Consider the following 24,315-nt stretch of genomic DNA (forward strand, 5'->3'; position numbering starts at 1 on the left):
CCTAGCAGTGCTAGCATTAGAGCTGGGGAGGGGGGGGACCCCAGGGCTAGGATCAGTAGGGCTTGCTGTCGTTCTTGGACCTCTTCAGCTGAACCTTCAGCCTCTTCATTCCGATCTGGAAACCATTCATGGCCTGGATGGCGGCCTGTGCAGACACAGGATTGTCATAGCTGACGAACCCTGAAAACAAGGAAGCGGAGCCACGTGTTACATGTAGACAGCAACTTCCAACAGCACACACACAAAAAAGGAAACTACCGTTAGTTGAAGGCTCTTTGATCGACATGAATCTGAATCATACATTTAAATTACAAACCGACACAGATTTCTTTGATCAAGGGGGAAAAAATACTGCAATTTGTCTTGAAAATAGGGACTATTGATCTAAAGAGCGCAATAAAAAAGGATCAAAAACAGCCATAAGTAAAAGAACATAAACTAAAATGTGCATCTATGCTTATTGAGCGGTGAACAAGCTTTATACAGAGAGTTAAAAGTGTATAAAGCTCCAGTTAGAATCCATAAAGTCACAAAGTCTCTGAAACCTACCAAACAAGTACCGACACTATAAAGTCTTGCTTCTTGTTCGGATTGTTTTACGTTTCAAATAATGTTTTCTAAGGGACGACTGTTTTGAAAAAGTGTTGAATCATTTTCAGTAGCTTCTTATATATGAGGACCGGCTTTTTTCTTGTAGTAACTCAATGTATGACAAGTTTTAAACATGCTACTTTCAACATAAAAAAAAACAACAACAAAAAACACTAATCAATTTAAAGAGGGTGTTAGTTTCAACATTTATGTTTACAGAACACTAAATGAATGACATTAGTCTTAAAGCTGCAAAGAAAGGATTAAACCAACTAATGGTGTGCACTGAACTGTGTAGTGAACCGAATACACAACTTGCCTACTGGTGTAACCAGAGGCCCAACACTGTATACAGACTCAGATTAGTGCAAAGAAATGGTGTTTGCGTTCATTCAGCATTATTAAAAATGCCAGGCAGTACGGCAAACTACTACAGTGCACACACACACACACCTGGTTTCCCATTATAAAATGATACATACACTAAGAGACCAAACACTCACCAAAGCACTTGCTCAGATTGGTCTGTTTGTCAATGAAGACTTTGGCAGAGACCACATTTCCAAAAGGCATGAACATCTGCAGAAGATCCTGGTCCCCAAACTCCTGGGGCAGGTGGTAGATGAACAGGTTGGCGCCCTCTGGCCCTACTCCATTTGGTAAGAAAATCAGGTACTCAAGTTAGATACAAACTCACGAGTGAGAACTTCGGAAACGTGAGGAAGAAAAGATGCGGCGTGTTCGTGTGAGCCAAGGATCCACTCACCTTCCTTCTGGCTGCCTGCGATGCTCTGCTGCAGGAGAGACTGGCTGTAGAGGGAGGGCAGGGCGGAGGCTGTGTACTGCTGCATCCCTGAGTAGGCCTGGGTCAGAGCGTCCATTGAGCTGGCCGCTGACCCGTTGGCCATGGAGGCTCCCAGGCCACCGTTCATGGCCCCCATACCTGTAAAGCAAAAACATACACCTGCTTAAAGCAACAAGAAGAAAACAAAACTTTAGATGATGAGTTAAGCCACGTAAGGACACCTCAATCTAAACATGTTTCTATCACACAAACCTCTCGGGAACCTTTTTGAAATTTCATCCTAATAATAAAAGCTCATCAAGTTTCCATTGTACATGCAGCACTGATGATTGAGCTGACCAGCCAAGCAGCTCTGTGAGCTTTTTAAGCCTTTCTAATCCTGAGTGGCTAAAGTTTCTTAAAAATAAATTCTCGGCAATCATGCAAATTTCTTTTTATCCATCCATTAGAGTCTCATTACCGACGCTGCTGGTGAGAGCGTTGAGATTGTTGAGGCCCACAGAAGTCCCAGTGAGACCCTGGAGGGTGCCCAGAGACGCCAAGGTGTTCATGGCGGCACCGGCGCTGGACGCTGCTGTCGACCCTGCAGTTCAAAGAAAAAAAAAAAAAAAAAATGGGCAAAAGCTCAAATGCCTCATTTCATACTTAACCATAATTGTTATAGTTATGGCAGGATGGCAGAGCAGTGGGCGGAGGGGGGGGGGGTGTTAAAAATCTGGGTCGTAATGAGGAGAGAGGTCATTACCAAAGCAGCCATATGCTACACTCAGACAGATGGAGCAAATGTATATTTACACAGATTCAAGGGAAATGGGGGGCTCTCATAAAATGTTATATGTGGGTGATTAACTCTCATAAAATAAACGAGGAATGGCTCAGGGCCATTAGGCAAATAGTGAATGAAGGAGGTTTGGGAAGGAGGAGAGGAACAGCGAGAGGATTGACTGTGGACATGTCCACCTCAGGAGGTGAGGGGTTTTTATTAAGACTTATAAACAACAAACGAAGCTATAAACACTGACACTGCCATGGGGTTTAATTCACTTGGAGTGCCTGCTGTTGTGTACAAAATACACTAAAATGCCACAAATTTAAATGTTGGTGTTAATTACCTGGACTGGCCAGAGCTCCCAGGGCTCCACTGTTTGCAGACAGGGCGTTGGTGGAAGTCGGGCTGCCAGAACTCTGGGCTGCAGCCGCGGCGGCGGCCAACGTAGCCAAGTTCTGCAGCTGAAGTGGATTCACTCCCGCTGAGGGTAAGAACAAGAAGTGATTGTAAGAACAAGACTGTACATTTGGACATATTTGACCATTTTCTAAAAAGCCAGCGTAATCTATAACCTATCGCATGTTCGCATTAATTTTGCCACCGTCCATTGATCGATGGTCAAGTTATCAGACACATCCTCAGAAAGTTTTTCAGTTGTCTGTAAATTAGGGCTAAAAGATTAATCGAATCTGCAATTACATCACAATATAATAAAGCCTGATTTTCATATAGTGAATGACACAATTACATTGTGGTCACATGACTTGATTGAAATTGTGTCAGGCTGACTGAACAGTCTGAAACTGGCACAACTGGCTCGACATTAGTTGATGCTGCACAGGGACAGAGCGTGACAGGGCTCAAAATGCTGCTGTTTTGTTGTTGTGCTTTTAGCGTGTTGACATTAATGTCAGCGATATAAAGAGCTGCAATGAGTCTGAAAGAGCCGCTGTTCTCGTCTGCTTAGACAAAAAAGAGCTGCACTGAACCATATTTCAGTTTTTAAGTATTAGGCTCTTAAAAACCAACACAAATAACACTCTCTTCTCCTGCACTATACGTGACGACACTGTTGGAGTTATCGTGAGACGAACAAACCGAGACATTCTGTCCTTGCTGACAGGACTAAAGGCCAGACCGGCTCATCTGCTGCTCTGTGGAATTTACCAGCACTTCTTAAAGAGGCAGATTTGTGAATGGAGCAACATGATCGTAATTCAAAACGCCACTTCGGAGTTCGTTGCAAAAGATAAATTTTATGCTGTACATGTATCTAATATTGTGTTATTATATTCTGAAATCATTCTTTACATTTTCTTGAAAAAAGGGATAAAATCTTTTTTTAATAATCTCATATTAAATCATAATCGCAATATTGGGGGGGATCGCAATTAGATTATTTTCCAAAAATGTTCAGCCCTACTATAAATACTGTTTTCCCATCCTGTTAAATGTGGCATGTGAGCTGCACAAGAAGAAATTCAAGCAAGCGGTTAATATAGTTTCATATGGGTTTGTGGGCCATATTAAGTCAAGACTAACGCATCAATCACTGCTTGAAAATGCAGTAAAAGGGCAGTTTTAGCATCTTTACATAGAGAAACAGCCACACATTTCTTGCTGTTTGTTGCTTTAAATGCAAAACACTTTTCCTCGTGAAGCTTTTTAATTTGACCAAGACAGGATGATGCATTTGTCTTCAAACAGCCGACACAGGCCTAGAATAACAGCACTGATTATTAATGTGCCACTTATCTGAAAGAATAATGTGATTTCTGGTACTTAAAAGCACGTAGGAGTAGGGTACCGAGTCAGAGGGTTGGTGACAGGAAAAGTGCAGCTTGTTCGTTTACAGACTGTGGTTTAAGAACTGAGGTGTCGACATCTCAAAGGGTGAACTCACCTCCTAGCCTCTGAATGCCGTTGAAACTGCCTTGGTTACTGGTAGACGTGGCCTGCTGCAGCAACTGCACAGAAAGAAGAGCTGAATACAACAACGACATCAAGGACATATAACTCATAAATATTTTGTCTGTGCAGAAATAACAATTTGAATTTGGAAACTAAAATCAGTATATGTGTAATGCAATAAGCGCATGTCAAGGAAATTACTACATAACCTAATTTGAGGCGCAGCAAGAACAAGTTTATACAAAACGTTTCTACATTTTGACAGTATTTAATCAAATAATAGCTGTTTTTTTGAATGCTAACAGAGTAATCAAATATATGTGATGTTTGTGATTGTTGAAATAGCGGTTTGTCGGTTTTTCAGCATGTGTGCAATAGTCTCCTTGTCTCTCCAGAAACAAAAAAAACAGCTCGGTATGTTTAAGTCACATGTTCTTTGGCTCTGAATTAGAAAAGCCGCATGCAAGTCACATGCCAGCGTCCTTCAGCCAGAACACAAACCGAGTGGGAAGATGTTCCCACTCTGAGCCAAATAGGATCAGTTTATAGTTCAGGTCTTAGTGTTTCAAATGTCAAAATAACCTTCGATTTAAATGGATTTTGCGTCTCAACAGTTTATCTTTGTTAATATGCATTTGAGGCAATTTTACAAAGGTTTGAGGTCTACGTGGTTTTATGCACAAAATGGCTGCTGCTTTTTCACCCTGAGCCACTGAGACGCTGACATGGTTTATGAAATATAAAATCATGAGCACATGATTCAATCAAACATATCCCACAGAGGTATTCGGTCTCTTCCACCAACCTCAACACTTCACCACATAAAGAACCACAACACCCTCAAAAGAAACGCTCCGACACTACGGACACAAACCGCACTTCTTTTTTTTTTGAACAGATTGACTTCAATATACAACATTATATTATCAGGTAGATCGCAGTTTTTTAGTTGTCTTTGCGCACCCCACTCAACAAACTGCTAAAATATGAACTAGAACTGTGCCTTGATACATGAGTAATTATACTTACAGCCAGGTACTGCGGTGTAAGGCTCCCCAGCCCAGCAAGGTTCCCCCAAGTGGAGGCGCTGTTGAGCTGCTGAATTTGCTGCACTAGTTGTTGCTGCAGGCGCCGCTGCTCCTTATCTCTCTGTGTGTCGGCAAACTTCACCACCAAAGGTGAGGAACAGCCCTGAAGCAGTGAGGAGGCAAAAGCCGTCAGACCGGTTCAAAAGCACACAGAGAAATCAACTGTTTATTTACCAATGCAAGGACAGGGTCGTTGGAAGGATTTTTTATTTATTTATTTTTTTTAAAAGAGGGGGAGGGGGATTCATTTCTGCCTCAAGAATGTTGTATGCCTGTTGCATTCTTATCAAAGCTAACACACAGAGGACATCTGCCATGCACAGCTGAGCCAGGCCACATTCCAAAAGAGGCACAGGACAATGTTGTAGAGAGTGAATCATTGGAGAGCTGTGAAGAGCTGAACCGAGTCTACAGATAAGCAGACAACAGATGGACACAACATTTAAAGAACAGACATTCAAACGAGGATAATGTCAGCGGACGTTAAGAAAAATGCATCACGATACACACGATCTGACAGACAGACAGTCACATGTTGTTCAGACGGACGCATGGACGAAGCATGCGGTGCGAGTATTTTGAGAGTTGAGAGCCAGACATGGACCAGGCTGGAGAGGGAAAATGGCTTCTGCACCAGCAGCACCTCCCGTGGCAGCTGAGAACTGGGGAGGACGTGATACGAGGGGGGAAAATAGGTGGCGCCACCACTGGGCCCGACGTTTAATCTGGTAGGAGGAGTGTTATGTTTGGTTGGGCTCCTAATTAGACTTGGTCTGATGCTTCACTGGGGAGCCTCTGACCCGCTAGCTGTCAAATTACTGCTGCTCTACTTCCATAAAGACTCCACTGGCTATATGAGAACACAGACCCAGTTTTAGAAGAAATCTAATAGGGTGGCTGCTCTAGTCTGGGTTAATTTTTGGTAACCTATAATTGACGGAGTAGGCTCTTTTCCCTGTGGTCCAAAATATAGATTGATAATGGCAGACAAATGGCTTGGCTCTAAAATATCAGAATAGATAAATGAGATGCATTTAGTTCAGCCCAAAATGAGGAGTGACAGCAGGTCCTGTTAGCTCTGAATTTAGCAACTATGTAAGAGGCAACGTTTCAACTTTTATTAAATTATTTCGCAGACGACAATGTAATTTTGTAATTAGCAAGAGTGGTTTTGGAAATGACTCATGCTCTGTGATGAATGGACGCCATCTGCTTGGACATGTTCTTCATCTTTCCAACACAAGGGGGCAGAAATATGTATGGGGAGGGGAAGGGTGGGGGGGGGGGATGAGAAATAGGTGCTAAGGGGTACAGTACCTCCATAGTTTGAGAGTGATGCATGGTTTTGATTGCATTCTGTGCCATTGCCCTGGTAGCAAATGTGACAAACGCACAGCCTGTAGGGGGGGAACAATAGGAGAGGGGGGGAGGAGGGGGGAGGGACAAGAAGAAACAAAACAAGACAAAAGGTTTGGACAACTCGTTATGAACCCCCAAAAAAGACATTACAGTACAAAGAATGGCAACTCCCAAGCACACAGAATCACCCTCACTGGTTAGCACACGGAGAAAGAACACAACAAGGAGAACAGTAACACATGTCACATGAGCACAGTGATTGACGGATTAAGTTGCCACCCAGAGAGGCTCGACTACGTGGTGTCATGGTGAGACAGTCAATGTGATTATATACACATAAAAATGCACACACACATATATATTTATATAGATACTGGAAGGCTAAAAGATCTAAGGCCTGCAAACATCAAAGGCTAACATGGCCATTTTCAGATTTTAGTTGCATACATTTTTTTTCAAGAAAAATTCATGGCCAACTGTCTTCGGGGGGTTTAATAATTTATTAAAAAAACAACACTGGAGCCCTCGCCGCCTGCTATCTGAGCCTTTATGCAGCAGAGAGATCCATGTAGGAGATGCAACGACAGGCTAATTTCAGCCTTTGTGGAGTGCGATGAAGGAGGTGGTAAAGGAGGAGCTGAGTCGAGCTGAGCCGCCTGCCAGCTGAGCCTACGAACACCAGCAGCCAGCGGTTGCCAAGGCAACGGGCCATTGTACCGGACAGCCAGTGCAGTGGCCCTTCACTGTGAGAGATGTGGAGGCTGAGTGTCACAGTGACGGGAGGATAGACTATGGGGATGGAAAAGGGTGCCACTGGAGGTGAATAGCACTTGATTTGGGAGCAGAAGGGTTGAAATGAAGAAGTAGGGAGGGGCCTGTATAAATACTTTATGAGAATATGCACTCGACGGAGCTGAAGGTGGCAGTTGTGAGGCCGAGAACACCGTGCCTACGCCGAGAGCGCACGTACCTCTGCTCTGACCGTCTGGTCCCCGGAGGATTCGGCACTCTTCGATCTGACCGAAAGACGAGAACATCATCCTGACCTCATTCTCGCCGTATTTCTTCGAAACCATTCCGATAAAGAGTTTTCTGTCTTCTACCGCTGCGGAAGGATGAAAAGAGAACAGCTATTCAGTTAAAACCAAACGATTATGGAGCTATGAAAGCGGCGCTTACATCAGGCGCTAAATCTTGCACCTCTTTTTCTTGTTCGAGCTCCCTCCCCTGTCGCGTTGCCACATTCTTTGCCTCTCACTCAAAGTGCCAGCTCCTTGTGCAGATCTCTGCAACTTGCAGCACTGTTTTTCCGCACCATCCATTTCTCATTAAACTATATACGCTCCCCACCAGAAACTCTGTGCCTGCTATGCTCTTCTCTCATGATTTTTAAAGACTTTAATCCACCTAAATTGTCACACTGTATAGAAATTGCGTATCGCTGTCCCTGAAGCAAGTCATTCCCAGGCATCCATTTTAGAATTAAATAGAAACATTGTTTGCCCAAGGCTGCGCAAAAAATAAAAAAATAAAAAACTCACACCAAAATCTTCCCCTTCAAAGTTTTTTCCCCCTCAAAAGACATTACTCTCCATCCTTTCATCCTTTCAGTGTTGTCACCGTGCATTTTAATTTCAAACAAACCCACTTACCACTGGTTTTCTCGCTGTCAGCGGGTTTCATCTGGATAGGATGATGCATCTGGGAACAAAAAGGCAGGTTAGTGGTTAATACCGCATCTGTCACCTCTGCAAAAACATGCAGGTGCTCGTCCTCAATCATCTCTCGTCACGAGAGTCTCGTATCTGCACCCTCATCCTCCCATCTCCGAGCCTTCCTCCTTGCCTCTTGTTTTGTTCTCGCACTCAAACACCATCATCATCCCTCACCACTGCCAGTTTCAGCAGGAAGCGTCTTCGAGCTGCTGGCAGAGATCAAATTCTCCCATATCCAATTTCACTTTCACTTCGCTCCCTGTAGTGTAAACTTGTGACTGAACTTACTGATTCACCCTCTCAACATACTGTTTTTTAATTAGTTTCTTAGAAAAAAAATGAGAGGGTTGATAAGGATGCTACTTTGGTTTTGCTTTCAGAATTTCAGCTTTTAAGAGAATGTCTCCATTCGACACTATTCACCATCATAATAAATAAAGGTGTGGCCAGTCTGAGCTATGAAATGTGATGTTTCTTCTGCTGTAGGATCTGTCAGTTCATGCCATTTAATGGACACTCTTGTTCACAGAGACTCGGGAAACTCAAAGTGAATTTAGATTTAGCACATTTTCGTGCCACGTGACGTGAAAGAAGGAACAAATCTAGTCATGAGATGCCCGAGCAGGTTGTACTTATGAAAAGTGGTGGGTTTGTTTTTGACAAGCACTAAAGAGAAGCAGACAGATGGCCTGCTCAGTATGGGGACTGGCTAGCGTCACTGACCAACGAGAGAGAGGAACAGAAGGGAGAGAAAACTGAAAGAGGGAAACAAGCCTTTCCTCTGCCACGCAAACCAAACCCAGTCACCTGCAGTCAGTGCCAGTAACAGTGGGACCTGGGTTTGGGTTTTCAGAGCCATTAGACCACATTTTATTTGAAACGTCTGGCTGATTGATAGTCGCCTAGTGAAGACAGTTAGGACATTATACCAGGCTCATTTGTCAACCTGGTTCAATATTTATCTGTAACCTCACTGACAGTGGCTCCTTTTCAATAGAGCGGTCTATGGATTTAATCAACAGCTAAGTTGTTAAGTATAAATTTAATTGATTGGGAAAAAAAGTCATTTCAGAAAGACGTATAGAACGAGACGGATTTATCGAGGTTTAACAAACCATTGTACTTTTCCAGTTGACTGAGCTTTAATCACACGAGATAAATCAGGCTAACAATTATGAGGTCGCGCAGTCTCACCGGGATGTATTTTTAAAATACTTCGACTTGCCCTCTTTAAACCTCTAACTTTGGAAAATATAAATGTAGATGTGCATCAATGATTCATGAAGACAAGCATTAATAATTTCTTCCACTTTGTGGTGATCGGGTCCTGTGCCTCTGTGAATTACCTGCGGCCTGGTCAAGCACTTCACCTGATACCAGCGCGCGCGCGTGCGTGCTGGTGGTGCGTGGTGGTGCGTGGTGCTGTGGTGCTTGCGTGTGTGTGTGCGTGTGCGCGTGTGCTGGGTCAGCTTATCAATGCAGTGTGTTTAGGTGTGGCCAGGGAGATGTCTCTTGACAGGGGTTCAGTGAACCTAGAGCTCATTATCGGCCAGTGTACAGCTCACAGTCTGCACCGGGGGATGTAGAGGGACTCAAGTAGCTAAAAGCAACCCATGCTGTACTTACTCACCCCACTTAAGGTCTTTATGTTGTGCAGTGCATTCTGGGCCTCCAGTGCAGCTTTTCTTGTATAAAAAGTTACAAAACAGCATCCTGCAGAGTGGAAACAGGGACAAAGAACGGGAGGGGGGCAGGAGACAAAAAACAACATTAAAACACAGCGCACAGAGACAGTAAATGTAACACGACGGTTGCGGCAGAACAGAGACTCTAAAGGGATGTAAATACATTCTCCACATATCACATGTTCGAAACATGTGACAGGATATTCTTAGCGCCGACTGTTAGCGCACACAGAGCGTGTAGGAGCTCGCAGTGAGGACACGCTAGAGATGAGATAGTTGATAACAGTGACATGGCCGCAAAGTGGGTTGACCACAGGGCTGGATGGCTGTCAGGAGGCAATGATGCACATTCGGCAGGTCAGTGCGGCCCAGACAAGCCGGGGTGGTAATAAGACGTTGCACGGATAGTAGCCACTGCTGCATTACATAAGAATCCGATCTGAAACATTCAAACTGTTCACATGCAGGAGGAAAGAATGAAATCTGCAAAAAAAAAAGAGACAAAAGCAGGAGTGAGAGCAAGGAAGAGTATTCATGTGAGTGGAGAGGTGGTGGGGGAGGGGTTGAAGAAAAGAAGAGCGGGAGGAGGAAAAAAAAAAAAAAAAAAAAAAAAAAAAAAAGCCTCTCATCCTTCCGTCCCAGCAGACCGCCAGTGGCGTTCCAGCCTGTCAGTTTCACTGGGCTGGGGAAGTGGAGCACTGCAGCGTCTCTGACCTACATAGTGTGTATTATTCTGTTACTGGAGCTCCCAGGCCGCGGGGAGGGCTGTTGAACTCTAATATGCATCGAGCTGCACTCTTCTCTCTCACAACCAGCTGAGCTCTCTCTTCCTCTGCTGCTTAGCCCCGGTCTCTGATTTACTGGAGCTAAATAAACCATCCAGAGAGGCGTGATAGTCATCAGATGATTTTTTCATGACCTGCAGTAGACGTGACCTAAAAACTGCTGCGAATCGGATGGGTCCTCAATAGATCCACGGCGAGGTAAACAAAACCAAAAAATGGAAGCGGGATTATAGCAATTTTTCAACCGACAACTCAAACAAAAGCGAGACTGGCGACATAAAGGCGGGGCGCGTTGTGTGCCACACAAATAAACATAAGCAAGATATCGGACCACCCTGCTTCGATAAAACTGCCACTACTTCTCCCAGCCCGAGCGGGTCTACAGGGAAATGAGGACAACGGTGAAACTGATGGGAGTAGGGGTGTCGGCGCAACAAATTCCACTCACACAGACCGAGTGAGCCAAAGACTGCTGTGATCAGGCCAGATTATCTATCAGAATACATTAACATTGCATTAACATGTCAATAGGCCATCACAGCTGACACTCCACACAGAACGGGGGAGGAGCTCTGCTAAAAAAAAAAAAAAAAGGGAGGGGGGGCTTTGAACTCTATAGCTTCGCAAATAAACTGCAGTGCTAGGTGTGTATTTATATAAGCACAATAAGCACGATGAGGAGTTTTTTGGTTCACCTTTGAACACACACAGGATTATTTGGTGACTTCACACTTGTGTAGACTCGTTAAAAAGTCAGATCATGTGACTTTTAAGTGCTGGTCTGGTGACAGGGGATGTTGACACACTGACGGCTCTTTCTGACCAAATAGTGAAATGAGGAGCCCTGGGCACTAAATCCAGGTCACTTACTGAAATTATATTTATTATTTTTGTGCATGGATGTTAGAAAAGAATATAAGAACACAAGAAAAGCAACCGTTCTCAGGGTTTTGTACGCCCATCCTTTGGCAAAAAAATAATGAAACAAGAAAAATGGTGGACATACATCACTGTGCGCTTTCTCATTGATTGTCTCTAATAATCATTTCACAGGCTTAATCTGAAGAACAACAGTGGACGACAGCGACTGACAATATCAGCCCAATATCTGAGGACGGCTACATCCGGATCAGGACGTCAGGGCAGAGAGAGACCACTGGTGACACAAAAGTCCAGCATCAAATAAAGTCCCTCTGCATTAAACCCCAATAGTGGATTAGTGCCTTTAGCCATAGTGAGTCATCCAACCATCAGGGGAATTGGAATTCGGGTGACCCAGGACAGTTACATCAGGCAAAGTGTTACTTTATTCACCTGCAGTTAGTTACAGAAGACTGAGCACTTCCAGTGCCACTTTGCAGCTCTCTGCAGACATCAGGCTTCCACTTCACTGTCTCCTCTAATTGCAGTCTAAACTGAATCGCTCAACTCGAGCACCATTCCTAAGGTGAGCGCATCGATGGATGTCTTAATGGAAAATTGCAGTCGAATAACACTTCCTTCATACAATGCTGCTTTTAAACCAGCGTGGCAAAGCAAAATGACAACATATATATAAATATATATATATATAAATAATACAGGCTTATGGAAACTGTGTTGTTTAACCCTGAAACAATAGACCACTGAATCGTCTCATCTGCAAGCACAAACACAGCTGCAGTGCGTGTGCAGACAAGCGATACTGTGCATAGCCTACGGGGGTTGTGCTGAAATGTGATGGTAGATGATGTGGCAATAAGAGGGTTTGTGCACAGTGCTTGACCACTAAAAGCCAGCCAAATATAGGTAGAGGGCAAAAGTGGTCATAAAAGATTCCTGTCAATCTGGGCACATAACCCAGTGCAACAGTTTATTGGTATATTATTGTAACTATAAATTGAATTTGATAAAAAATTTACACAAAATGTTTAATATTTAATGATAACAGGACAGCATCTGTACAAAATAATAAACAGATGAATGTGTATTTTATGGAGAGAAAAAACACTATATATATTTAAATGATCCAAATCTAAATTGTACTGATCTCTGCAGCATGGTAAGAAGCGGCTTTATGACTTGGCCGTACCTTTGCTCTGAGGGGGATTCTGAGTACGATCACGGAGGATGTTGATCTGGTGCACAGCTCCGAAGGGCTCAAAAAGCTCTTTTAGTTCTGTTTCTGACCAGGAACGTGGAATCTGTCCCACAAACATCTTGATGGAGTCTGGGTCTGGCTGGTCCAAGTGTTCCAGCGACCCGTTCATCTTGCTGCCGTTGCTAAAAAAAAAACAAAACAAAATGAAGAAGCTGCAATTAGTATACTGGGCTGCAATCAAAAATTATTTCTCAAGTTCATTCCTATCCATTTATTTAAGTTGAATATGGTCACAATAGCAAAAGATTAATGGTAATAAATGTCTATCAAAATTTACACAACACAGAGACATGGTTCAGTTTTATTTGGTCATAAAAACATCAGCATATTCCCAGTTACAAAAAAGTACACACAAATATGCTTGTATGAGGATTTGCATCAGATCAACTTAACTCACCCCCCAAACCGCTGGTGCTTATTCCACAATCAACACTCACTAATATTCTTCATGCTGAGCTGAACTTCGTGTGTTAAAGCTCCCTGACACACAATGAGTCATCCAAATTCTGTCACAACTAACCACTTTTTTTTTGCTTACTTCATGTGCAGTAACAAAGTTTAGATGGCACCACTTCTCATTTAATGAGGCACATCTGTGCAGTTTCTCTGAAAAGCACATGACAAACCAAATGAAGATCTTCCATGATATAAGGTCAGAATGTGTTGCAACATTTTCTGTACACGAATACCTAAAATACCAAAAACCTCTACTTAACTATTATAAATACAGCTTTACTATTATTTACAATTTGCTGCTGTGAAACCACTGATAAACATATACAGAGACAAGGCTTTAATTGTTTGTAAAAGTGCATTAATGTTTTCTTGTTTCTGAAATTCTTATCAAGAAGTCAGTGTTTTTACAGTGTGACCAACTAATGTGTACATTCAAGTAGATGTTGTAACAACATAAAGCTTACAAAGATAGATGTGCGACACTCCTGAACTGCACGGTCAACAACATTCATGGGTCTGTGAGGGCTGGGCATTAGTATAGTAATGGTGGAGAAGAGTGAAACACTAAATCGTGCCAGTGCTGTTGTGGCCAGCCTCAGGGACAGAGAATCAATACCCAGCAGTGTACCTACCACTACAGCACCTTTGTCTGACACACACACACACAAAATCAACTGCACAAACATTTCCTGACTGTGGGAGAAGCGTTGGAAACTAGGAATGAGGCTCGAGCAGCAGATGTAGCGAGACAGAGAGGTCATGTTAAACACACTCCATCTTCCCGTGCACGCTGGAATAAATACTACGGAGGGTGAAGATGGAAACGTCAAAACTATGATATAGAAATGGTATTAGTCTTGTAGGTAAAATGATTGACAAAATATATGTATTAAAAACTATTTTACACACAGACCTTTGGACACGAGCCATCCATCTCTTACAAATTGAGCCCAGCCGTTCTGCAGAAACACCAAACTCCTTGAGGGACTTAAATGACATGCTAACAAATCACACTTCAGTTATTTGTCGTCTGAAATCCAACTCCACGCACCGGTGTGATCAGTTTTTTTTCCCCCCGAAGGCTTTCAATACATTCGATGATGACATATAAACAGGAAAAAAAAAAAGCTCCAGTGAAACAAAAGCCTCTCTCCACCAAAGAGGGGTGAGTGCCCCCCTCCCACCAGCTTGTAACAGCTACACAAAAACAGCACTGCAGAGCTCTAAACCTCCAAGAATCGCTGGTTAGCAGACAGAGATTTTGCGGTGCATCTCCTCCTCAGGCGCTTTGGCGATGGTACAGAGAGTAACCTACAGCTTCTTCACCACAGCGGGGGAACAATCACATATTGTTCCCCCATGCTGGAGAACACTATTCACCGTTCCCCTGCCGCACAATGGGCCAAGTCAGAGAGATGCTTTGGAACACATCGAAGACTACGTCTGCTAAGGCCACAGCGCTGCTGTGTGACACCATTTATCCAGTTTCGCCCGTGGCACTCGGGCGCCATTTTCCTGAGGGCCCTTTGATTGAATCTCGCATTAGACTGAGCAAACCTCACCTCACAAAAACTGGATTTGTGTCAGAGCGCTGAAAAACATGAAGGCTCCCCTTTGAGACAGTGTTTCCTTTACATTCGCTGCTCTCCCAGCTGCGCATAGACTCCTCAGCTCAAAGGACGGTTTAAGAGGTATCTGACTGCAGTAACACAATCTTCGGCCATGCTAATTCACTTGCCCATTTTTAACTTCATGTCATAAAAATACATGTTTTACATGTGTATTATTCAAGGAATTTGTATAATGCAAGTAATAAAAACTACTGACGGAAGTGTACAAATAGTAAAGCACTGTCATACTGAAATCTGAGCTGAACACTGCAACTGAAACAGAAACCAGAGAGAGGAGGATGTTTAAAATGGAAGACAATACTGGTTAAGGAAGAACCTCAGATTAAAAAGCACCTGAGCTGCCAAGCTAGCTCAAAAAAATACTTTTTGGGGAAGCAATAAGCTGTGGTTGGTTCTGCTAACTCAAACACCAGAGGATGGCTCTGGCTCTCCACAACAATCAGAATTTACCAGTAACGAGTATCCACCAGTAATGTTGAGCGGTTAACATGACAACATGTTACATAATCTCAGCAGTGTTATTGTGCAAAGAAGAAGTCGCCAGTGTACACCTTAAACAACACGCGCTCACCGGTTTCACTAGAAATGAGTTTCAGTGCAATCCGTGGGCTCCGAGTTGAATGAGGTTGAAGAAACTGATAAATTTCATGAAGGGACACGATTGCTGGACTTAACACAATGTAGCATGCGATCAATGCTAATCGGTACAGTTTAAAAGCTCGAGGAGTAAAAAAAAATATATTTTTGTAAAATTTTCTTAGTTATCCGAGTGAACCAATGGAGGAGCCATGTTTATCCTCCTCGCTGCTTTACAGATAAATTGTGTTTTTTTTTATTATATAATAATTATTATTATCTGACTGTTGAAATAAAACCAACAGCAAACAACATCATCTGATTCGCCATCATTTCTTTACTCGATCACATCCTCCTAACCCTGGCACTTTATAAAAATACTATAATTGATTCTGTCAGTAACCCACAGCGCGGTTCCCTGCACCACCTGCCAGAGTGTACCCCGACAGTAGTGATGAAGTCTTTCGCTGAGCCTCCACAAACAGCCCTGCGATGTGGCAGCTCATCGTGCCCCAAGACGTCCCGAAGCAGCTGACAAGTCATCCAAAGCCGAAGCCGCGGCAGTCGCATGCTTCCTGCTGCACCACCCATAAAAACTGTGTGATTTATCTGGACCATGTGTCCGTCCTGTTGGTGAGCTCTGACCGCACAAGTATGCCAGCGACACCTCTGCTGTGCCCGTAATAGAAAGCTGGCCAATTTGCCCGGTTATGCGCACGATTTTGAAAGCTCAGCTTTGTGCGTTTGGACATTACTCATCACTGAACCATCAGGGGTTCACAGCAACAACACATGTCACATGATGTTGTAGAGTTACTAGAAATGTGACTTCATAATTACTGGCTCTCCATTAATGTTTCACTGCACTTTCAATGTCAATTAAATTGGACAATGTTCGTCTGATTAAAATATTAATTTAACATGTTAGGGTCACGTTACAAATAGCGATGAGTCTTTTCTGATTTTGAGTAATTGCCTAAACTTGCTACTTTGCCTTGGGCTGTTTTAGCAGTGGGGGGTAGAAGAGGGTTGACATGGATACATATAATGCTTTGGAGAAACGACGAAAATCCGTTGACCAAAATAGCTGCTGCTACTGATATCGTCAAAAAATCCAAGAGTTGTTCTGTTTTTTTCCCCCTTGTCCTCATCAGCTGATTCAAATAAACACAGAATACCTCTAAAGCCTTGCTAAAATCTCTGGCAGCCGTCAAATACAACATAAAGGCCACTCTCTTCTGGCTCCATCTATTTTCTGTACAACTACAAAAAGAGGCTGAACAGTCTTTGACGGGTTGAATAGGGTTTCATGAGCTTAGGATAAAAATATCCTCCTGACAGGCTTGAAGTTGCAACTTAAACACGGGCAAAAGAAAACAGGAGCCAGGTTTACAAATGCGACGACGACTGCTGAAGGACCCTTGAGCAAGACTTGCTGTGACTTGAGGTTTGGAAAAAACAAATGACAACCGAGGATTGATGTTGCCTCGGGCCAGAAAGCAGAAACAGGAGGACTCTGTGTTATTTCATTTACATACCAAATGGTCGACCTAATCAGCGCATGGTGGCTCTGATGAGGAATTATTAAGATATTTTCCCCCTGCGCATTAACTCCAATTCAGCACAAAATGGCCTGATTTCATTGTTGCATTTTCTCTGATGAAGACAGACATGTTCAATCAGCCTCTGAATGGGCCGCGTGTTAACAGACGGCCAGCATCTGATGACAAGGCCCGCCCCATTAGCTACATTATCACACCGAGCGTCCCTGGCGGTTATGGATGACGCTGCTAAAGTAAAGCAATACTCAGACATCTAACTAAATAAACTCTGCTCACACCTCTGCTGCTGCGAGCACAAATTTGAATATTTAGGTGGCGCCCTGCATCATCAATGCATCTCAAATGAAGAGAAAACAGGCGACTAAAAGCAGCAATTACACTTGATTACTTTGACTGAATGTGCTTGCCTTAGCGACTTACTCAGTCATCCATTACCCTCACCTGTTATAGAAAACGGAACATCTTTAATTAATACTAAACTCCCATTTGCTAAACACCTTTTTTTTTTTGTCGTTTATGCCTACAATACCGCACATCTCTCTATGTCTGTGCCATCATTCACAGCTTACTATATGATAGACTGTATTTTATTTTTAAAAGAGGGTCTCCTGTCATCAAGTCCAATCAATCTAATCCGCTTGTCCACTCAAAACATGCTTTCCCCCCCAACCAAGTATCTGCTGATTCCACTTCATGTCACACACAGTTTTATAGGCACAGTGAATGCATCTGGCCTTACGTAATCTTGTCCCTCAATATCTTGTGTTTGCGAAGCTTGCAGGAGAATTTGCTCAACCTTCGATCACACCACCCAGCGCTGGAGATAGACCAAATGATTATGAGAGTTTCAAGGCTGTGCATGTACAGTAGCTCCAGGGCAGTGAGTCCTGCAGTCACCGTGTGCCAAGCTAGCAGCAGGCGCAGAGAAGCAGGTGACAGCCCAGATCAGAGCCCTCCTTCCTTTGGCCTTTAACATCTGGCTGCATGGCACTCGCCCATCGCTGTCATCAGCCCCCACAGAGTCGAGAGAGAAGAGAACATCTGGGCAGACCGGCCCCCCAGACCCACTGCCAAGATCCTATACTTCACACAGATCAACAGCTCCCTGGCCACAACAAAAGGGATCAACATGACATGCAGCTTACTGACATAACACTATGGCTGCGTCGGCTGCCAAAGAATCACGCTTAAGCCAGATAGTCGCTCTCACTGTCAACAATCAAAGGGATAAATCAATCAAATACCGCTCACCCAGGACCTAATCACCACCTGGCAGTATTCAAGTTCCACAACCGATTATGGTCATCAGAGGTGGAAAACGAAAAACAAAAAAAAAAAAAAAAAAATACCTCACCATCAATAGTAATATTTGAAACCCATTAATTTACATGCAGGGATTCATATTCAAAAGGTAAGAATACAAGTTGTGTTCATTTTAACTTAATTGGCCGTTTTACCTCAATTAAATCAACTAATTGTCACTTGGAAGGGACACTCAATTCACAAGATTACACCTCTACTTGTTTGCATGTACAACCAACTGGGCTGCATGTAAAGATTTGCAGTTTCCTGGCACAAGATCAGAAACTCATACCATCCACTCTGGGTTAATGACAAAACCTGAAAGCTTTTCAAACTACACACTTTGTAGAATGGCTGTTTGACTGTGCCATAAAATCAAGAGCCCACACCAACTTAACAGCAAAACAGAGAGAGCACGGCAGAAAGTGTAAACGCTCATATTTTAAACAGTCTCACAAAAAGCGGGCTATGCTTTTTGGACATGTTTTTGTCAAACAGGATTAGCAGATGTTATGTAGACAGAACATGGGGTTGATATATACCTTTGTGCTTGGTGAATGTCTTGCCCCCACTTGTTTACACGCCCTGTCACAAGATTTCCATTAATGGCTCAATAATGTAGCAAACCACGTGTTTTCTGGCGTTAAGCAAGCACTCCGCGACCAACATGGACGGAGGCCCCGAGCTAACCACGTTAGCCTGCTAGCAGAGACGCGGGGAGGCAATGAGCATGCGCCAAGCCCGTGGCTGTCCTGCCTACAAACAAGGTCCGCCTGAGTCGACGTCGAGTTTCACCAGGCGAAACTGAAACACACACTACACACAACTTGACAATGACATTTAATATTAACAAACTTAACCTTAATGACAAGTTTCCCCCGTTGAAAGCACTCCCTTTTCAAACCGTGACAACCAAAAAGGTTCACTACCCACCGTTAAGGTCGAGTACACTTCAACTAAAACTTGTTCAGTTGTAACAACTGTAAAACGCCCAACAAGAACTTGGCTTGGAGACGTACGGCGACACACTGAGACGCCGCTTCAGAAAAGCTGGTCGAAGATTTATGTTTTTCTGGACCGATACCGAAACGTGTGATCTCCGGAAGCACATGTCACTTGACTGGCGTAGCGCGCCCAGTGTTGAAAGCCGTCGCCAGCAAATTGCGTTTTCACTTCGTGTAACACTAGTTAGCCCGTGAGCCGTGTCCAGTCCTACCTTTGAGTACTGTTAACTTTCACCCAACCAAACCCCCGCTGTGGTTACAGCCTTTATTGTCCAAGTTAGATAAACAACTTAAACTCCAGCTTAGCAGCGTTAGCATCCCCGTTGTCAGTGATGCTAACGCTAGCTAGCTCCCAACTCGCCCTCAGCTGTGTGGTTTTAAAAACGAACAAAAACTCGCAAACCTCGCCGTGGCTGCCGGGGGGAACCAGGCGCGACTGCGATACGGATCGATAGCTGAATTACTTACATTGTGTCGCTCGAAGTCATTAACCGACTTTCGGTGAGGGGGAGGAAATCCAGGTTGTACGCCGAAGTCATGCTCAAAGCGGGGTCTAAACAATGAGAAGCGACGTGCGCTCAACTCCTAAGAGACGGCGAGAAGACGAAGCGAAGCAGGTGCAGGGAGGAGGGGGGGTGGGGGGCGTCTTCTTCAAAACTGCATGAGAGACACGGCACCGGTGTGCGCCTGATACCTTCCTCCTCCTTATTCTCTCGCTCCCCGGTTGAAATAAACAAATGCAAGGAAGCCGCTGTCACACGACCACTGCTGCTCAGCGAGCTGCAGTAAACCAGAGGCGAGGCGTGGCCTGGCCAACAAAAAAGTCTGAAAGCATGCTGCTTGCTTCCCACCCAGCCAGCTCTAATGTCCCTATAGGGACTACACGTGGTCTACTATGGAGAGTTTACTGGCCTATTTGTACTTTATGATCTTTTATTTCCCCCGCACCACGATTGTATTCCTATAATCGCTAATATTCTGCAACGCTTCGTGAGCAAATTGTGATGTATTGGAAGAATCTGAGCTTTATGGTGAATGAGGGTTAGTCTGTGGATCAGTTAAGGATCTAATCATCCCAATTATAGAGCCATTTAAAGTGTTTAAATATAGTAGCCAGGTAATCATGTTCCCATTATCTTCCCAGGATTAGGCAGCTGACTTCTCTTAATTGAATTACACATATGGATATGATTATTCACAGGTTGTTTGTTGTCTTCCATCGCAGGGAGGTCTATAAATATCTTCCAGTAAAACAGGAGCTGGTAAACCTGTAGTTTGTCTTGCTGTCTGCTGTCTTGGCTTTCCCCAGGGTCATAGGTCATTGTCCCCTTTGTGCCGGGGCTGTTGTTTCTCTGGGGGAGGGGGAGCCTATCTCTCTTTGTTGTTCTGGACTTGCAGGGCGAGGCCTCTGCACATGGGGGGAAAGGTAGGGGGGCCATTGTCAAGTACTGTGTGCCACAGCACAGAGACAGGAGGGGAGCGAGCCTAATTATCAAACCATTCATTATTGCTCCAGCAGCTGCACAATCCTAAAATGTTATTCATAGCGAGTGTTAAGAAACATCCCATTTATGAAATCCGACTTAATCCTTGTATCCATAGCAATTTCAAGGCAACCTGGCACCAGTGCAGCATATGCTCTATTAAACAGTGCCTGAAAGAGGTTTGCATGCATAATGTGATAATGCAAAGTATTTTGCCATACGTGCCGACGAGCACACAATGCAACATGCATTACCATTTAGCTTGAGGGGCTGCTATAAAAAGGTAGCCCAAACCTCTCAAGAGAGTCAGGTTTCATTAAGATGGAGGGAAAATACGATAATGCCATTCCATCTGCAGCATCCACATACCTCCTATGACACAATTAGATCTCGGGGGATCTTATTGTATAGATTTGCTGTGAGGGGAGCGGGATTCTTGTAAAGAGCAGCTCCTGTTCCATATGTACAACATATACAGTACAGTTTTCTGTACAGTATTCGTCCTCCTCAGTTTTTCCAAGAGATGTACGCTGGAGTGGGCTCCACAGGCCAACGTCTAGCTGCTGGCACCTTCTAATACTACCCTGCTATTCTTAATCTCAGATTATCACGACAGTAATCCTATCATAATCTTCCACATGTACCATGCTTTTGTTGTTTACATCCAATGTTGTCGCCCAATGCAGTGGAACTGAAGTCCCACCCACCCATCAGCATAAGCCAGCGTTTAAATTTGCACCTTTTTCATGACAAACAGCACAGTGTAAAAATAGGTCAGCTTCAAACCCCGAACGGGCCACAACGCGTGTTCCTGAACACGTCACCCTTAGCTTGAAAGCGCACACTTTTTCCCCCAGCTCTGCCTTTTCTGAAATCATTTGCCGAATGGCGACCAGCTGAAGAGCTCTCAAAATGGAGAAAGCGAACTTCATCTTATCATGCTTTATGGAGGAACTGCACAGTGTCAAGATGTACTGAGCACCAAAAGCACAGCCTTATCAGTGCATGCAGATTCTGTGATGCATGCAAATGTTTCTTCTTGTGCCTTTAAAGATAATTGATATGTTTAGTTGTTTGTGACTAGGCCTAGGCTGGATTCAGTAGATATCTACTGATGTGCTCTTTTCAGTGGCTTGTGCAATGCAAAGATAAACATCTGCATCACTGACACATTCATCCTTTTTATATATTTATTTATATTTCCTGCAAGCCTCTGAGCCCTTCAGGAACTAAAAAGAAGAGGAAGATACATTTTATGATCTGGGAATTATATAATATTAGATTAGATAGAAGATGGACTTTTCTACAGCAAATTTTTAATTTAAAATGAAATCATTATCTTCTGATTTAATTATTTTTCTCTGAGGAAGATAAAATGCTGAACTCATTAGATTCAAACTCATGGTTTCTGGATTCCTATAAAAAAAAACCTACAGGGACACCAGAACACTACCCAGCCCACAGGCTCAGTCACAGCATGGGAGAACGCCTCAACTGGAAACAATACATCCTATGACATTATCCATCCCAGACAAAGGGGCAGTCCAAATACAGGCTGCTCCACAAAAGCTAGCCCAAATTTGAATAAGGGGCCAACCCCAACATACCTCATAGGCAGGTCTTCATTCCTGACAGAGATCCCGGTCGCAGAGGGGGGACAGCGCATGCTGTTGGCATACAGACTCTGCACCAGGGCCAGCTCAGAAGAGTGTTCCAACATCGGTACTCTGGAAAAATCCACCCGGTGCAACGGACACTTTCTTCTCTTTCCCTCTTTCCTCTATGTGTTTCTCTCCCTTTTTCTGTCTCCCACCCACTCTTTCTCCTTGGTTTAGTGCAGCAGAGCGGCGCCCACCCCCTTCGCTGACTGTGGTAGCTGAAATAATCCTCTCTGACAGCTCATCGTGCGCTAATGCATTGTGCTGCCTGCGGCAGCCCAGTTTGCAGGCTGTAGAGCTGTGTCCACAGCAGCACTCTTGTAACTAATTGACACCCATATTAGGAAAACTTCAGAACATTGGACATGGATGATTTATTCCTGCTGTCAGATTTGGAGAGATTAGGGGAAACATCCACACAGTCGCTATAAGATCTCCTCCCAGTCCAGTCCTGGTTTCGTGGCATATTTCTGTCAGTGTTGACATCTATTTGAATCAGTGAACCTCTGAAAATAATGGCCGAGACAAAGTAAATGGGTTTAGCGAGCGCCGTGTCAGGTTTTATCAAGAACCCTTCCTCTTATTATTGCACAGCCATACATAGTTTAGGTAAACATTAGGTGAGCATTAGAACTATTCTCCGTTCAGAGAGAAGGGTGCACATGTCACACACTCTCCATCAGATGCCTGATAATAAACCACGGGGTGACAGGCAGAGAGCTTTCTTTGACAGCCGTGCCATTATTATTATTGAGTAGATAGGGATAAAGAGCACCTGCTGGAATATATGCAAATACTGCAGGCAGCATGAGCACTTGTTAAATAAGGACAAATTACAGTTCAGCCCACACTGTTCACTGTTTCCAGCCACACACAGTCTACACTGGAGCTGAAATACCTGCAGTGTTTGAAAGTTAATTCGGCTGCGGGGGACTACGATGAAACAGGCCCACCTGTGTGCCCGACTACAGCGCGCCACAGCTCAATGTACTGTACATGTGCACAGGTGACATTTACCCGAATGCAATTCCGCAGAGGGACGGTTCTCCTCATTACATTTAAAACATACTAGAAGCCGCAACCTTCAGCCGACCGCCGGAGCCTTATCCAAAGGCAGCCACCGTCTTAATTTGCATTGGACAAAGTTCATTTGACTATGCTGGAACTATGGTTTGGAATTTAAATGAGTGAAAGAATCTTCATATATTCTCTCAAAGCAAACCGAGTGAGTGTTTTAATGACACTGTGACACCCGGTTAAAAATTTGAAAGTCAATTATCCCAGTATCCTTCCCACAAAACCCAAGAGGAACTGAATTTAGGTCTCTTTCTCCCATAGGTGCTTCGTCCCGTTAGAGGAACGTGACATTAAGAAGGAAAGTCGTCGGAAACAGGGTCATGTCAGTGTGTGCCGCATCACAGCGGAAAGAGACCAGCGCGAAGGGGATCCACTTCCTCTGATCCTTGCACAAAATCCTCCTCGTTCTCGGCTCTTTCTGCTGACATGAATATTTTAAACACCGATGTCGAAATCCAGTTCCTTATGAGGTGCTGCTGCTTAGCATGACTGTCAGACCCACGGGCGTCACGTAGCGCTCAGTTTTAACTGTAAGCCTTCCTCCTGCCCTTATCTACCAGCAGCACCACAAACGGACAGTGTGTTAACGTGGTGTGCGGCAATCCTTTACAGCTGGAAAGAGCTCGCAGAAGTGAATTGCTGCTGCACAGGAATTATGCACAAAATGTGTCTTTACTGCACCGAGCTTGTGAAAGACATGTATTGCTTCAAGAAACA

General features: G+C 44.0%; 1 protein-coding gene across 5 annotated transcripts; it reads right to left on the minus strand.

Annotated features, from left to right (window-relative positions):
- On the minus strand, window positions 1–22,680 carry LOC125014413 (CUGBP Elav-like family member 2). Of its 5 annotated transcripts, none has more exons than XM_047595435.1 (13): window positions 22,471–22,680; window positions 12,780–12,970; window positions 9,869–9,951; window positions 8,176–8,224; window positions 7,494–7,628; window positions 6,482–6,561; window positions 5,106–5,267; window positions 4,069–4,132; window positions 2,509–2,646; window positions 1,857–1,979; window positions 1,358–1,534; window positions 1,095–1,238; window positions 1–180 (listed from the first exon to the last, which is right to left on the minus strand). In XM_047595435.1, exons 1-13 carry the CDS (start codon window positions 22,581–22,583, stop codon window positions 53–55), a joined length of 1,587 nt encoding a protein of 528 aa, XP_047451391.1. In that variant the 5' UTR covers window positions 22,584–22,680; the 3' UTR covers window positions 1–52. The 5 variants fall into 5 exon arrangements, with proteins under 5 accessions (XP_047451391.1, XP_047451389.1, XP_047451394.1 ...); XM_047595433.1 differs by having other exon boundaries at window positions 1,095–1,241; XM_047595438.1 differs by lacking the exon at window positions 22,471–22,680 and adding an exon at window positions 19,848–20,175.
- Window positions 22,681–24,315: the final 1,635 nt, after the last annotated feature.

Source organism: Mugil cephalus, chromosome 10, assembly GCF_022458985.1.
Source record: "Mugil cephalus isolate CIBA_MC_2020 chromosome 10, CIBA_Mcephalus_1.1, whole genome shotgun sequence".
Lineage (NCBI taxonomy): Eukaryota > Metazoa > Chordata > Actinopteri > Mugiliformes > Mugilidae > Mugil > Mugil cephalus.

Excerpts from the sequence above, each read along its gene's own strand:
- LOC125014413 (XM_047595433.1), bottom strand. The coding sequence starts at position 22,583 with ATGTTGGAACACTCTTCTGAGCTGGCCCTGGTGCAGAGTCTGTATGCC. Across the intron at positions 8,225-9,868 it reads ACATAAAGACCTTAAGTGGG|ATGCATCATCCTATCCAGAT; the intron begins GTGAGTAAGTAC and ends TTTTGTTCCCAG. Across the intron at positions 1,980-2,508 it reads GGGAGCTCTGGCCAGTCCAG|GGTCGACAGCAGCGTCCAGC; the intron begins GTAATTAACACC and ends TTTGAACTGCAG.